Source organism: Gopherus evgoodei, chromosome 7 (assembly GCF_007399415.2).
Source record: "Gopherus evgoodei ecotype Sinaloan lineage chromosome 7, rGopEvg1_v1.p, whole genome shotgun sequence".
Lineage (NCBI taxonomy): Eukaryota > Metazoa > Chordata > Testudines > Testudinidae > Gopherus > Gopherus evgoodei.
Genome location: NC_044328.1, coordinates 125485672 through 125499563, shown reverse-complemented (window position 1 = coordinate 125499563; position 13892 = coordinate 125485672). Strand labels below are relative to the sequence as shown.

Below are 13892 nucleotides of genomic sequence, written 5' to 3'. Positions count from 1 at the left end.
GATAGCCCAGCCAGTTTGGGCTGGCTGTTGGGTAGTTGTGTGTGTGGCAATAAATGGCTCTTTCAAGGTTTACAGCTCTCTGTGTCTCCAGTGATTTCTTCCTAAAACTGTTGCCCCTAAGGATATAACAACATGGTGACGAGGGTGGGATCCCTGTGCTGCCCCAGCAACAGAAGGAAGTAGAAGTTAAGGTACAAAAAAACCCACAAAAACCTTTTTTTGCGGCTGGAAGGGGGTGAAAACCGGCTTGTTTGCACTGACTGTGCAAACGGAAACTAAAGTCATGGCTACACTTACAGGGCCACTGGAACCTTTTGAGGAGACTATTGTGCACTGGCATGTGCATACTGAGCGTTTTGAGCTTTGTGTTATTCCACATGACATTACAGAAGAGAAGAAGGTGCCAATATTCTTAAGTGTTGTAGGGGATAAGACCTGCTCCTTGCTATGCAGCTTACTACACCCTGTTAAGCCTGAGACCAAATCTTACAGTGACATTGTGGAAATCCTGGGATCCAATTTTTCTCCAAAACTGCTGATAATTGCTGAAAGATACAGGTTCCACAAAAGAGACCAGAAAGAAGACGAAACAGTTGTACAATTTGTAGCAACTTTGAGAAAGCGTGCAAAACACTGTGAATTTAAGGAGATGTTAAATGAGGCCCTGCATGACAGGTTAGTGTGTGGCCTGCACAGTGAAGCTATGTGGAAGCGCCTATTGACAGAGGCTCAGCTTACCTTCCAGAAGGCCATTGATATTGCAGTCTCCATGGAACTGGCTACAAAGGAGGCGCAATACATCGGTGCATCCCCTAGAGCGCATAAAGTATCACAAGAACCTACCAAGAAAACTGTGGGGAGTCAGGAATGTTACCACTCTCGTAAGCTGGGTCACCAAGCATCAGAATGCTGGTGTAAGGACCTGGTGTGTCAACACTGTGGCAAAAAGGGACACATTGCATGTGCCTGTAAACAAAAGAAAAAGAGGTCTGTGGTCTGGCTGACCAAAAAGGGAAATCTGCATACCCTAGAGCAGACCCAGGATGACCAAGAAGAAGAAGAGCCATTCCACATTTTGTCTTTGGCAGTGGGATCACATGAATACTGGGTAACACTGTTGTTGGACGGCAAACCTATATGCATGGAACTGGACACCGGTGCAGCTGTTTCGCTGGTCTCAGAGACTGTGTATAAAGAAAAGCTACAGCATCTTCTGCTTAAAGCAACAAAAACAGTGCTGAATACATATATGGGAGAAGCCGTGCTATGCTGGGCACTACTGATGTTAAGGTGGAGCTCAATGGACAGGCTGCTAAATTGCCACTGTTTGTGGTGAGAGGTAATTACCCAGCCTTAATGGGTAGGTCTTAGCTTAGGAAGATCCAGCTGAATTGGGCAGAAGTACACCGAGTGACTAAAGAAGAAACCGGTCTGACCACTATACAAAGGAAACATGCTGCTGTTTTTGGAGAGGATCTGGGAAGTATGAAAGGAATCACTGTGACATTGAACATTAAACCTGACAGTCAACCAAAATATCTGAAAGCCAGAACTGTGCCATATGCCATCAGGCCGAAGCGGACCTGGAGCACCTGGTCACAAATGGAGTCTTAACACCAGTTAGCCATAGCCCATGGGCAACTCTTATTGTTCCAATAGTGAAGAAAAAAGGCTCCCTCCGGATTTGTGGTGATTTTAAAGTCACTGTCAACCCAGTGTTAGATGCAAAGCAATACCCGCCTCCCCGCATCGATGACCTCTTTGCAGGCCTGTCTGGGGGACAAGTTCAGTAAGATTGATCTGAGTCAAGCATATTTACAGAGGCATGTTGATGAAAAGTCCCAAGAGCTGTTGACTATTGTAACTCACAAGGGGCTTTATTGATACTGTTGCCTACCCTTCGGAATAACATCTGCTCCCGCCCTGTTCCAGAGGGCTATGGACCAGATCTTGTGTGGCTTGCCAGGAGTCCAGTGCTATCTGGATGGCATCCTGGTCACAGGAAGGAATGAGGAGGGTCACCTAAAGAATTTAGAGGCTACCCTACAAAGACTAGAAGAGTATGGACTGCGAGTCCACAAAGACAAGTATGAATTCTTCCAGCCCTCAGCTGAATATTTGGGACACATCATTGATGCTGCAGGTCTTCGTAAGGCCCCTGACAAAGTTAAGACTACTGTGGAGGCTCCCTCTTCTGGAAATGTTAGCCAGCTTTGCTCATTTCTAGGATTATTGAACTATTATGGAAAGCTCATCTCACACTTAGCCACACTGCTAAAACCACTTCACGAACTCCTTGGGCAGAACAAGGCCTGGAAGTGGACTGAAGCTTGTGATGTTGCATTTAACAAAGCTAAGGATGCATTGCTAAATTCTGAAGTGCTGACGCACTTTGATCCATCCTTACCCCTACATTTGGCCTGCGATGCATCCCCTTATGGAGTGGGAGTAGTCGTGTCACACATTATGCCTTCGGGAGAAGAGAGACTTATTGCTTTTGCTTCATGCCCTCTAAGCAAAGCAGAAACTAACTATGCCCAAATCGAACATGAGGCACTGGGAATTGTTTTCAGGATTCAGAAGTTTCATCAGTACCTGTTCGGATGGAAGTTTGCTCTTCTCAAAGACCATCGACCCCTGACTTCAATTTTTGGACCCTGCACAGGCATTCCTCCATTAGCCGCTAGTCATATGCAACGGTGGGCATTGTTGCTTTCAGGAGCGGCGCCAGGGTTTCTGACGCCCTAGGTGGACGGCCATTTCGCTGCCCCCCGCGGGTCCGGTGGACCTACCGCAGTCATGCTGGCAGTCGGTCTGCTGCTGGAAAGGCTCTGGTGGACCTGCCGCAGGCATGACTGCGGTAGGTCCGCAGGAGCCTTTAGCCCAGTGCACCATCCGCCGAAATGACTGCGGCAGCTCCACCGGAGCCTTTCCAGCAGCGGACCATCCGCCAGCATCACTGTGGTAGGTCCACCGGACCCGCGTGCCGTCCCCCCGGCAAAATAGTGCCCCCCAAAAATTCTGGTGCCCTAGGCCATTGCCTAGGTCGCCTAAATGGTAGTGCCGGCCCTGGTTGCTTTCCACGCACACATATGAAATAAAATATCAGAAATCCACTCTGCACGGCAACGCGGATGGTCTCTCAAGGCTGCCTTTGCCAGTCAAATGTCAAGATATTGCCCAGAAGGAAATCTTTTACTTTGAACAGGTAGAGAATACACCCATCACCGCTATTCAGGTAAAGAAGGCAACTCGAGTTGACCCAGTATTGTCCCAAGTTATGGACTGGTGATGCATGGAACATCTCAACGAACCTCTCCGGTCTCACCTAACCTTGTTACTTGAGTTATCAATCCAATCTGGTTGCCCGTTGTGGGGGAGACATGTCATTATCCCACCACTGTTGAGATCACAGATGTTACAACAGCTCCATTCCAGTCACTGTGGAATAGTGCACATGAAGGAAATTGCACTAAGCTATTTTTGGTGGCCTGGATTGGACAGTGCTATTGAAGAGAAGGCAAAAGCTTGCATGTCATGTCAGGGTGTGAGGAATGCACCCCAGTGGGCATCCCTACATCCATGGGACTGGCCTGAAAACCCACAGCAACGTATTCACATTGACTTCGCTGGCCCCATTGAAGGAAGCATGTTCTTGGTGGTAGTAGATGCCCATTCTAAATGGCTAGAAGTCTCTATAATGAAGTCCACTACTGCAGAGAGTACTATTCAAAAACTACGAGGACTCTTTAGTTATTTTGATCTGGCAGAACAACTTGTGAGCGACAACGGACTGCAGTTCATCTCTCAGGAGTTTCAAAAGTTTATGAAGGCAAATGGGATACACCACATCACGTCAGCACCATATCATCCATCCACCAATGGATCAGCTGAAAGATTTGTGCAGACAATGGAACAAGCTTTGAAATCGGCAAGGGGACACTTATTCATTCAAAAGCATCTGGACACCTTCTTACTATCCTACAGAAACACACCTCATGCTACGACCCAGGCATCCCCGGCCTTTCTAATGATGGGACGACAGCTGCACACTTGCTTTGATCTGCTGAAACCTTCTGAATCCCGACAAATTGTGCAATGTCAGCAGCAATATCAAGTCATCAGGCGTGCACCCAGAGCAAAAGACCGAACCTTTAGCCCGGGACAGCCGGTTTTGGCTCGGAATTATACTTCTGGAACTAAATGGTCCCTGCCACTGTTATTGTTCAAATAGGACCGGTTTCCTACACAGTCCGGACTGCAGAAAATCTCACCTGGCGGCGACATGTAGGTCAGTTGTTGCCAGGTCATACCAGTCCTCAGGACACATCTTCAGGTGAATTGCCTGACTTCACCACTTCCAGCAAGACACCGAATCAAGAGTCACCTGTTCCTGACTTTTCCCCTCCATTACTGCCAGCGGCAGAGATACCCCTCTGCACAGCACGAGCTGATACCCTATCCTACCCATTCGCCCTACGAACCCTGAGCCCATTGTCAGGCCCATGCCCAAGACACTTTCGGGTGCAACACCAGAAGTCCGCCGTAATCCACCTAGAGAGAGAAGGTCTCCTCGTCAGATGGATCTTTAGCTAGGGCAAACCCACAGTTATGGGGCAAAATAATCCCCGGGGTTCAGCCAGGAATGGAGGCGGTCTAACCTCATTCTCTAGTTAGTGTTTGTTTTATTTAGGGAACATTCTTATTAAGGGGGGAGGAATATGTTGTGTATTTGGTTGTCTTGGTAATAGAATCTTGTGTTGCTATGGCAAATGAGTTAGATTATTAGGGGATAGCCCAGCCAGGTTGGGCTGGCTGTTGGTTAGTTGTGTGTGTGGCAATAAATGGCTCTTTCAAGGTTTACAGCTCTCTGTGTCTCCAGTGATTTCTTTCTAAAACTGTTGCCCCCAAGGATATAACATTTCCCCCCACAACATGTATTGCAAGCGGAGAGCAGTTACTTTGTATTTATGAACAGAAGAGCCTAACACCAAAAGAATTACAACAGACTGCTCAAAGAGAGGCAGACAAAGAATGTGTGTGGTACATACATGGTGGTCCTTTTTTTGGTCAAAGATACATGCATTTTCGGGGGGGGGAGGGGAGGGTGAAAACAGCTACTGAAGCCACAGCTATAATTCATATTGTTATGTGTCGGGTTACATTGCAATTCTTAGGAAAAAGTAGTTACCTTAGTAACTGCTGCATGATATACAGAATGCTCAGGGCTAAAGAACATTATGAAGAATTCAACACAGGTTTGCGCACAGAGGGTACATTTGACTCTGTGTGTGTGTGTGTGTGTGTGTGTGTGTGTGTTCCCATTAACCCAGGGTGGCCAACCTGTGGCTCCAGAGCCACATGTGGCTCTTCAGAAGTTAATATGCGGCTCCTTGTACTGGCACCAACTACGGCTGGAGCTACAGGCACCAACTTTCCAGTGTGCCAGGGGGTGCTCACTGCTCAACCCCTGGCTCTGCCCTAGGCCCTGCCCCTCCCCTGAGCCTGCTGTGCCCTCGCTCCCCACCCCCAAGCCTTCTGAATGCAGTGAAACAGCTGATCGGGAGGTGCAGGGAGGGAGACTGGGGGAGGTGCTGATCGGTGGGGCTGCCGGTGGGCGGGAGGCGCTGGTAGCCAGGGGTGGGGGAGCTGATGTGGAGCTGCTGACGTATTGCTGTGGCTCTTTGGCAATGTACACTGGTAAATTATGGCTCCTTTCAGGCTCAGGTTGGCCACCCCTGCATTAACCCATTAAAATATACCCATTAGCCCATTTTATTCCAAGCTAGAGCTGCTTTCAGTGTAACGAACAAACCACTCAGATTGCATTTCAATGCCAAAGGGAGAGAAGGCAGTGGGCAGAACATCTGCATTGCACTCTATCAGCTTTTTATTCCGCCACATAGTGCCCTCTCTCCTGAAGTTACCTCCAGGAGAAGCAGGAGGTTCCCCCCCACCTGATTTAGAGGCCCTGTTATACACCCCAGTTCTGCAAAGGTCTTAAGCTCATGCTTAGTTTTAACTGATATGGGGCTTAAACTGGGCCACCCGGGGGGGGGCAAGTGGGGCAATTTGCCCGGGGCCCTGAGCCCCACAGGGGCCCCCATGAGAGTTTTTCGGGCCCCTGGAGTGGGGTCCTTCACTTGCTCCGGGGGCCCCGGAATACTCTTGCAGGGCCTGGGCCCCTGGAGCTTCTTCCGCTCCGGGTCTTCGGCGACGGGGGGTCCTTCTGCCCCAGGGTGGAAGGACCCCCCCACTGCCAAAATTACCGCTGAAGCATGACCTGCCGCCGAAGTGCCGGGTCTTCAGTGGTAATTCGGTGGTGGGGGGCCCCCGCCGTGGGTCTTCGGGGCACTTCGGAGCGGAAGGACCCCCCCGCCGCTGAATTACCACTGAAGTGGGGGCCCCCTGCCGCCGAAGACCCCAGGCCCCTGAATCCTCTGGGCAGCCCTGGGCTTAAGAACACGTTTACGTTATTAATCATTTGCATTGTGGTAACACCTAGAAGCCCAAGTCCCGCTGTGCCAGGCCTTGTACAAACCTACAGAAAAAAACATTCCCTCCCTTGAAGAGCTTACAATCTCAGTAGAAGACAAGAGACAGACTGCTGGGCAGCACTGAGGTGACAGCGAGACAAGTGTGATAAGCATAGCAGCTGCTTCTCCAGTGTTGAGTGTTCTGAAGGCATCATAACAGATATCAGTTTTAAGGAGGGATTTGATCGAGAACAAAGTTAAGCACGTCCTTAAGTGCTTTGCTGAAATTTTTTATTCCTCTCTGTTGACTTAGTTGGTCATTTCATGTGAGAAAAAGGGTTCCCCACCCCCACAGTGCGGTACTGCATAAAAACGTGCACTTACCTACGGGGACAAATAAAGGCCTGTCTGTGCACTCATCCAAGTAAAAAGATTTTTTGTTTTTTTTACAATGCACAGCACAACAGCCAGGCAGATTCCAGAATGTAGTAACATTAGCTGCCAAACTCATGTTAACCATTGTGATTGGTACCAGCTTAAGGAATGTTAATGCATCAGTGTTTAGGAAAGAAATTAGCTAGCACCTAGTGTACAAATGTATTTTTAGAGCACCAAAGTATAAGCACCAGAAATCTAGATTAAGTCTGCAGTTGTTGTTGGTTTTCTTTTTTTTTCTTTTCTTTTTTTTTTTTCTGAGCACATCACATCTATTTGTGGATTAAAAAAGCAAATTGAAATGTTAATGATTTCTAATGAACACACATTTCCTCTTGGAACAGCTCATTAACCCATATGCTCCCTTTGAAAGCTGGAGTGAGGAGGATCAGCTACAACAAGTGCAAGAGTATTTAAAAGAAAATGTTAAAACAGACGGTAAATGAGTGAGTGAAATCCTTTGCTTTTGGTAGTTCTATTATCTCCTGAGATTGCTTTCCAATGGTTTTCCTGTTTCAAGAAATCCCTCCTCCCTAGCACAAAAGGGGATATGCTCAGCCTCTCTTTCTCCTCCCTGCAGAAGCAGTCATTTAAACAAATAAATTACCTTTCTTGATTCTCCAGGAAAAGTCAGATGTTTGCATCTGCAGTTATTTCCTTTCTATACAATCTGCAGGGCAGGAATGTGGCTGGCGGCAGCTGTACATAGATTTTCCTGGCACAGCGGAAATGCAGCGGTATTGACCGAAGTCCCATATAGGCTCCTGCATTGCCAAGTTCTTTCCGAAGGATTTATTGAAATAAGTAACAGTGCCAGAAATGGCCTTTCAAGTACAAGTCATTTCAACAGGTTGCCTCAGGTGTGTTTCGCTCAAAATATTATCAAAACCAAGGAAATAAAAGCAACAGCACAATAAAGCATTATATCACCATCTTAAATGAACCCACATCAAAAGGCGCATGGCTTCATTTTCCCCCCCTTCCCGACTTGTGCTCTCTCCTGTTGACAGCTGGCAGGGAATTCTGCCCTTACCTATGTGTTGTGCGCAGGTGTCGCAGTACTCCGCATACAGAGATTCAAAGCAGTTGCAGCAGTAGGGCCTGCCTTCCTTCATGATGTACCTCTGCCCCCCAAGCACTGTTTCGCATTCAAAACAGCAAAAGTGCTTCATGTGCCAGTGTCTACCTTCAGCCTCGGTGCATTCGTCCGCAAAAATGATCTAGGAAAAGCCAGAGAAGGAAATGAGCCAACCAGGATCACAGACAGACAGAGAGAGGGTTTAGAATGTGGAAATTTGTATTACACCGGTCATGCCGCTCACCTCCACCCCCTCTGTCAGTTTCAGCCTACTGTTGTGTACTGTCCAACATGTGGACTGGGAGATCTCGGGGGGCAGGGAGTGTCATCTTTGTTATTTGTCTGTACTGCACCTAACACAAGGAAGCCCTGATCCCCGATCAGGATTTCTCAGCACCACCATATTATAAATCATCGGGGCTAGACATGGGATTTGGGGAGGAAATAGAAGTAAAAGAGCTGCCTTGGTTTTATTTTTAGCCAGGGGGATTGATTTTAATTATGATTTAAATCAGCAAACAGGAAACCTTGATTTAAAACATCGATTTTAATTGTGTTTTGCATTTCTACTTCTTACTTATTTTCTTAAAGAAATGTTGATTCGCATTGATTGGTCACCACTAAAATACATTGGACTGCACCTAAATCTTGGCACTGAATTTGGTGCTTCTGTTTGCTACGCACGAGGCTACGTTCTAGCTATACACCTTTATTTAAACAATTGTTTGGCTTAACTCAGGTCCCCGACCTTTTTACTAAGGTGACCATCAACTGCCATTTGTCCTTCTTGGGGACCTAATATTATCCCTGTTCCTCCACCTCTTCATACCTGCTCTGCTCCCCTTCTCAGCCCTGCAATCACCTGCTCCCCCCTCTTCTCAGCCCAAGCCACAGGCTCAACTTCCTCCACCCCCTGGCTCTTGCTTTCCCAGCCCTGTTCCCGTCTGCAGCCCTAGCCAGTATCTGTTCCCCTGCCACCAGCCTGTGATGGCTACCAGGCTGCTGACTGTCTGCTCGCTGGTTCCGGTTACTTCCTCTGTGCTGCTGCTGCTGCTGCTTGGAACCCATTCCCCACATCGCTGCCTGCCGCCCAGGAAAAGTGAGAGCGCATCCATGTGCGGAGGATCCTTCCCAAGACCCAGTGGTGAGCCGGGACCCACCATTTGGGAAACACTGGCATAATTTACCATTATTCAGATTCTTAGCTTTTACTGTTTTTTATATTAGAAAAAAGGTGAATTATGCATTTCTGATTTAGTAGATGACGATTCATTTTTGTACTTATGATTTGTGCCAAGCTCCATTTGGCTGGAAAGCCAACTTCAATTAAAAATGCACAAAACCAGATTTTTTTTTTTAAAAAAAGAAAAGAATAAAAGTACCATGGATACATAAGAAAAAAAAAGTTTACCAAAGAGTTGATGAAAACAGCTTTTTACATTTCAAACTAACTGCTTTGTTAAAAAAAAGTAAAGAATAGCTGTAGTTAGTGAGATGAGGTAATCAAAGAAATCATCTGCAAACACTTGGAAGGTGGTAAGGTGATAGGGAATAGCCAGCATGGATTTGTAAAGAACAAATCGTGTCAAACTAATCTGATAGCATTCTTTGATAGGATAACGAGCCTTGTGGATAAGGGAGAAGCGGTGGATGTGATATACCTAGACTTTAATAAGGCGTTTGATACAGTCTCGCATGATATTCTTATAGATAAGCTAGGAAAGTACAATTTAGATGGGGCTACTATAAGGTGGGTGCATAACTGGCTGGATAACCATACTCAGAGAGTAGTTGTTAATGGCTCCCAATCCTGCTGGAAAGGTATAACAAGTGGGGTTCCGCAGGGGTCTGTTTTGGGACCAGTTCTGTTCAATATCTTCATCAACGATTTAGATGTTGGCATAGAAAGTACGCTTATTAAGTTTGCGGACGATACCAAACTGGGAGGGATTGCAACTGCTTTGGAGGACAGGGTCAAAATTCAAAATGATCTGGACAAGTTGGAGAAATGGTCTGAGGTAAACAGGATGAAGTTCAATAAAGATAAATGCAAAGTGCTCCACTTAGGAAGGAACAATCAGTTTCACACATACAGAATGGGAAGAGACTGTCTAGGAAGGAGTATGGCAGAAAGAGATCTAGGGGTCATAGTGGACCACAAGCTTAATATGAGTCAACAGTGTGATACTGTTGCAAAAAAAGCAAACATGTTTCTGGGATGCATTAACAGGTGTGTTGTAAACAAGACACGAGAAGTCATTCTTCCGCTTTACTCTGCGCTGGTTAGGCCTCAACTGGAGTATTGTGTCCAGTTCTGGGCACCGCATTTCAAGAAAGATGTGGAGAAATTGGAGAGGGTCCAGAGAAGAGCAACAAGAATGATTAAAGGTCTTGAGAACATGACCTATGAAGGAAGGCTTAAGGAATTGGGTTTGTTTAGTTTGGAAAAGAGAAGACTGAGAGGGGACATGATAGCAGTTTTCAGGTATCTAAAAGGGTGTCATCAGGAGGAGGGAGAAAACTTGTTCATCTTAGCCTCCAATGATAGAACAAGAAGCAATGGGCTTAAACTGCAGCAAGGGAGATTTAGGTTGGACATTAGGAAAAAGTTCCTAACTGTCAGGGTAGTTAAACACTGGAATAGATTGCCTAGGGAGGTTGTGGAATCTCCATCGCTGGAGATATTTAAGAGTAGGTTAGATAAATGTCTATCAGGGATGGTCTAGACAGTATTTGGTCCTGCCATGAGGGCAGGGGACTGGACTCGATGACCTCTCGAGGTCCCTTCCAGTCCTAGAGTCTATGAGTCTATGAACTGATTGTTCCTGGTCACCAAGCCCTTCCAAGTTTTAGTACCTGTAGATCTCATCCTCTCACACTACAGCTGTATCCAGAGATTGGAATTGGAAAAGAGGTTTTCCCGCTCTTTCAACTCCCAATTGGTTTCTTGATTTTGAAAGAACTAGTCATTGAACTGAACTAGTGGAATAAACTGAACCAAAAAATATATTCTCTTTGCACCTGCCAAAAGCGGCGACTGCTGTCAAAAGCTGACTTAGCCTTTCGACAGATTCTGGTTCCAGGTGCTTAGCCAGTGACTTCCACCAGTTCAGTGGTTTGACCCTCTAACACTTGGAAGCAAACATGCATTGTTGAATATTTATTTTTGCATTCAATTTAAATGATTTTAATACATTATAAAATATTTAGGTTTATCATAAAGTTGTCAATTTCAAAATTTAATTTTAAGGGGTTTATTTTTTTAAAAATAAATCTGGATTTAATTTAAATAAAAAAATCCAATTTGAATAAAAAACTATTTTACTTTAAAAAATCATCACATTTTATCCACCCTGTTGATAGCACAATATTGCAGGCAGGAACAGCACTTCACAGGAAAACAAAAAGATTAGATCCTCTAACCGGGATCTTACTGTAATAATTAGGATCACTGCACAAATTACAAAGCACATAAAGTCACGTTTACATTAAGGTTCTATTTGTACCTGGTGTATGAAGAGTTAATGAATGATTCATAGATATGATAAACACGTTACAGACACGAGTAGTATGAGTTGTAGATGCTTCTGAGTACATCAGTGGATGATGTGAAGTCAAAGTAATAAGCAACTTATCGACCTGTGGGACTCTGTATTAATAACTGATTAACCATTTTTTAAAACATCTATTAATCATTTATTCACCATTTATAAAGGGAAACGAAAAGGATGTGAGAAGTGAGACAGCAGCAGTAGCAACTGTAATGTGCAGCACCCCGACAATGCTTTTCATCCACAGATGGCCAATTGTTTTACAAAAAATGAGGAAGAATTAGCATCCTCATTTTATTGATGAGGAAACTGAGGCACAGAGAAATTTGCTGAGTTATTTGAGGTTACACAGTGAGTGAACAACTGAGTTGGAAATAGAGTCTAGACCTCTTGATTTCTAACAACACTCCTATTCAGTTAGCTACTTTGCTCCGTGACAGAGCCAGTACAGTATATTCCACGGAGAAGGTTAATCGGAAGCTTTGTCTTGTGGTTATTTCATATTATTTGTGATTATTGTTGGACGTAGAAGTGTTTTAAAGAGGGAATTGAACAGAGTATTTGTACTAGAATTTGTAACAGGACTTTGCAAGGATAAAAATACATGAAAAAAAAATTACTCCGCTTAAAAGGACCAGAAATGGCCATTTCAATAGGAGTTTGCTTTGTACGGGTAACATTACAAATCTAATTGGATACATAAGGCAATGCTCTTTATACTTGATGTGGATATACAATGGGATTTTTATTGTACACTTGCACAGATGGGATTTAGGATTTTTATAATACTTATGGTTTTCCATACTTCAGTTTTCATAACTCTCAAAGCCAGAACAATTTTCTTTACCAGCCTTTAAACTGAAATTGACACTTGAGGAACATCCAGAATCAGCCTTGAAGGTTTTTTTGTATATTTGCTCAGCGTCTCATATCCCTTTTAATTTCCTCTATTAAGGTCTATTTCAATACAACGTAGAGTCAAACTCTACATATCATAAGATATAGAACACTCTCTCCTCCAGTGCAAAGGTGAGGTTTCCTCTGGTAGATCTGTCTACAGTGGAGGCACCACCACCCATGACTGGGCTGAAATTGAACCGCTTGGTATGTCATTACAGGAAAGTTACTGAAAAGTTCTCCAAGGCCCCTGACCCTGTGAGTAAACCTAGATCTAGGGTAGCATGACCCTGGGCTGATTTGAAGCTGAAACCTCCCAATGCAAATCAAGTGCAAACTTGAAACCGAAGGGAAAAATGTTCATGAACCCTAACAAACTGTTGATATGGCTTTGTGTGTTCTCTGCCACGTAGTGCAGAAGTTGAGCTATATCAGGTCTACACACACCCCAGGCTGTTAGAGGTACACTGTTTACATTGAAATGGGACTCTGAAGTTACACACAATGGAAGGGAAACCTCATGCCTTCATTAGGAAAATTCGTTGTTTTGCCTACATATGGTGTTGCACCTCAGTCCACAAAACTCAGAACACTGCAGTGTGAGTTTATTTTAATGTTAGTTGCCATATGCAGAGAGTATCCCAACACTAGCAATCCCACAATATGGTGATTATTTTTCTAAAGGAAAAACCTATTTAGAGGCAAGATTTGACTTCTGTCAAACTCTAGTAGCTCAGCAGGCCTGACATTTTTTTGTTTAGCATTTTGGGTCTGAGCATAAAAATCTTTGCCTTTTATAAGTAACCAATCACAGTCCATGTTAGAGCTGAGTAAATAATTCATAACAACTCATTTACTTTATGAATCAGCCCTTTTTTTCCGGTCTGCGAACACATTGCGATTCTCTCAGATTTATTCATGATTTAACATGAGTCAATTTTTTTCACCAAGTTAGTTCTGAGCTCAGAAATCAGAGCAGCATTGCACAGTTGTGCTTGTCATAGAAGCTGGACATTACTGATTCTGCTCCATGACTGGATGAGCTTAAACACTTACAATCAGGCTTCTGGTGTAAATTATTGTGAAAAGAGAACTTCAGCTCCACTGGGAGGATTCGAATATTTTCACAATCCTTGGTGCTACTAAAACACAGTCCCACGAACGTTCATGGGAAGTGAATGTCCTTTAAAAATTGCACCGGGAATGTTCTGCAGTATTTGCTAAGCTCATGACATTACAGAAGAGGGGAAATGGTTGGCAGCCAATGCAAATTTGCAGCTCTCAGCTACCTTGAACACAAAGGTACCATGAGGCTCTATCCATCCAAAAGTCTCCACAACCATACTGTTCACACGAAGCCAACCAGGAGGCAGAAGTGGACTGTTCAGTGGACAGCCTAGTCAGAGGACAGGTGAGCTCCTGAGAATCCCCCACAGTTCAGAGTTGCTGAACTGG

At 44.9% G+C, this 13892-nt stretch overlaps 1 protein-coding gene across 5 annotated transcripts in view; it reads right to left on the bottom strand.

Moving 5' to 3' along the window:
- Window positions 1-13892, bottom strand: part of PRICKLE2 (prickle planar cell polarity protein 2) — a 187994-nt gene that overhangs the window by 24856 nt on the left and 149246 nt on the right. For all 5 annotated transcript variants that reach the window (XM_030570703.1, XM_030570708.1, XM_030570706.1 and 2 more), the window contains one exon: window positions 7945-8131. In XM_030570703.1, the coding sequence (XP_030426563.1) occupies window positions 7945-8131 (187 nt within the window). The remainder of the gene's footprint in view (window positions 1-7944; window positions 8132-13892) is intronic.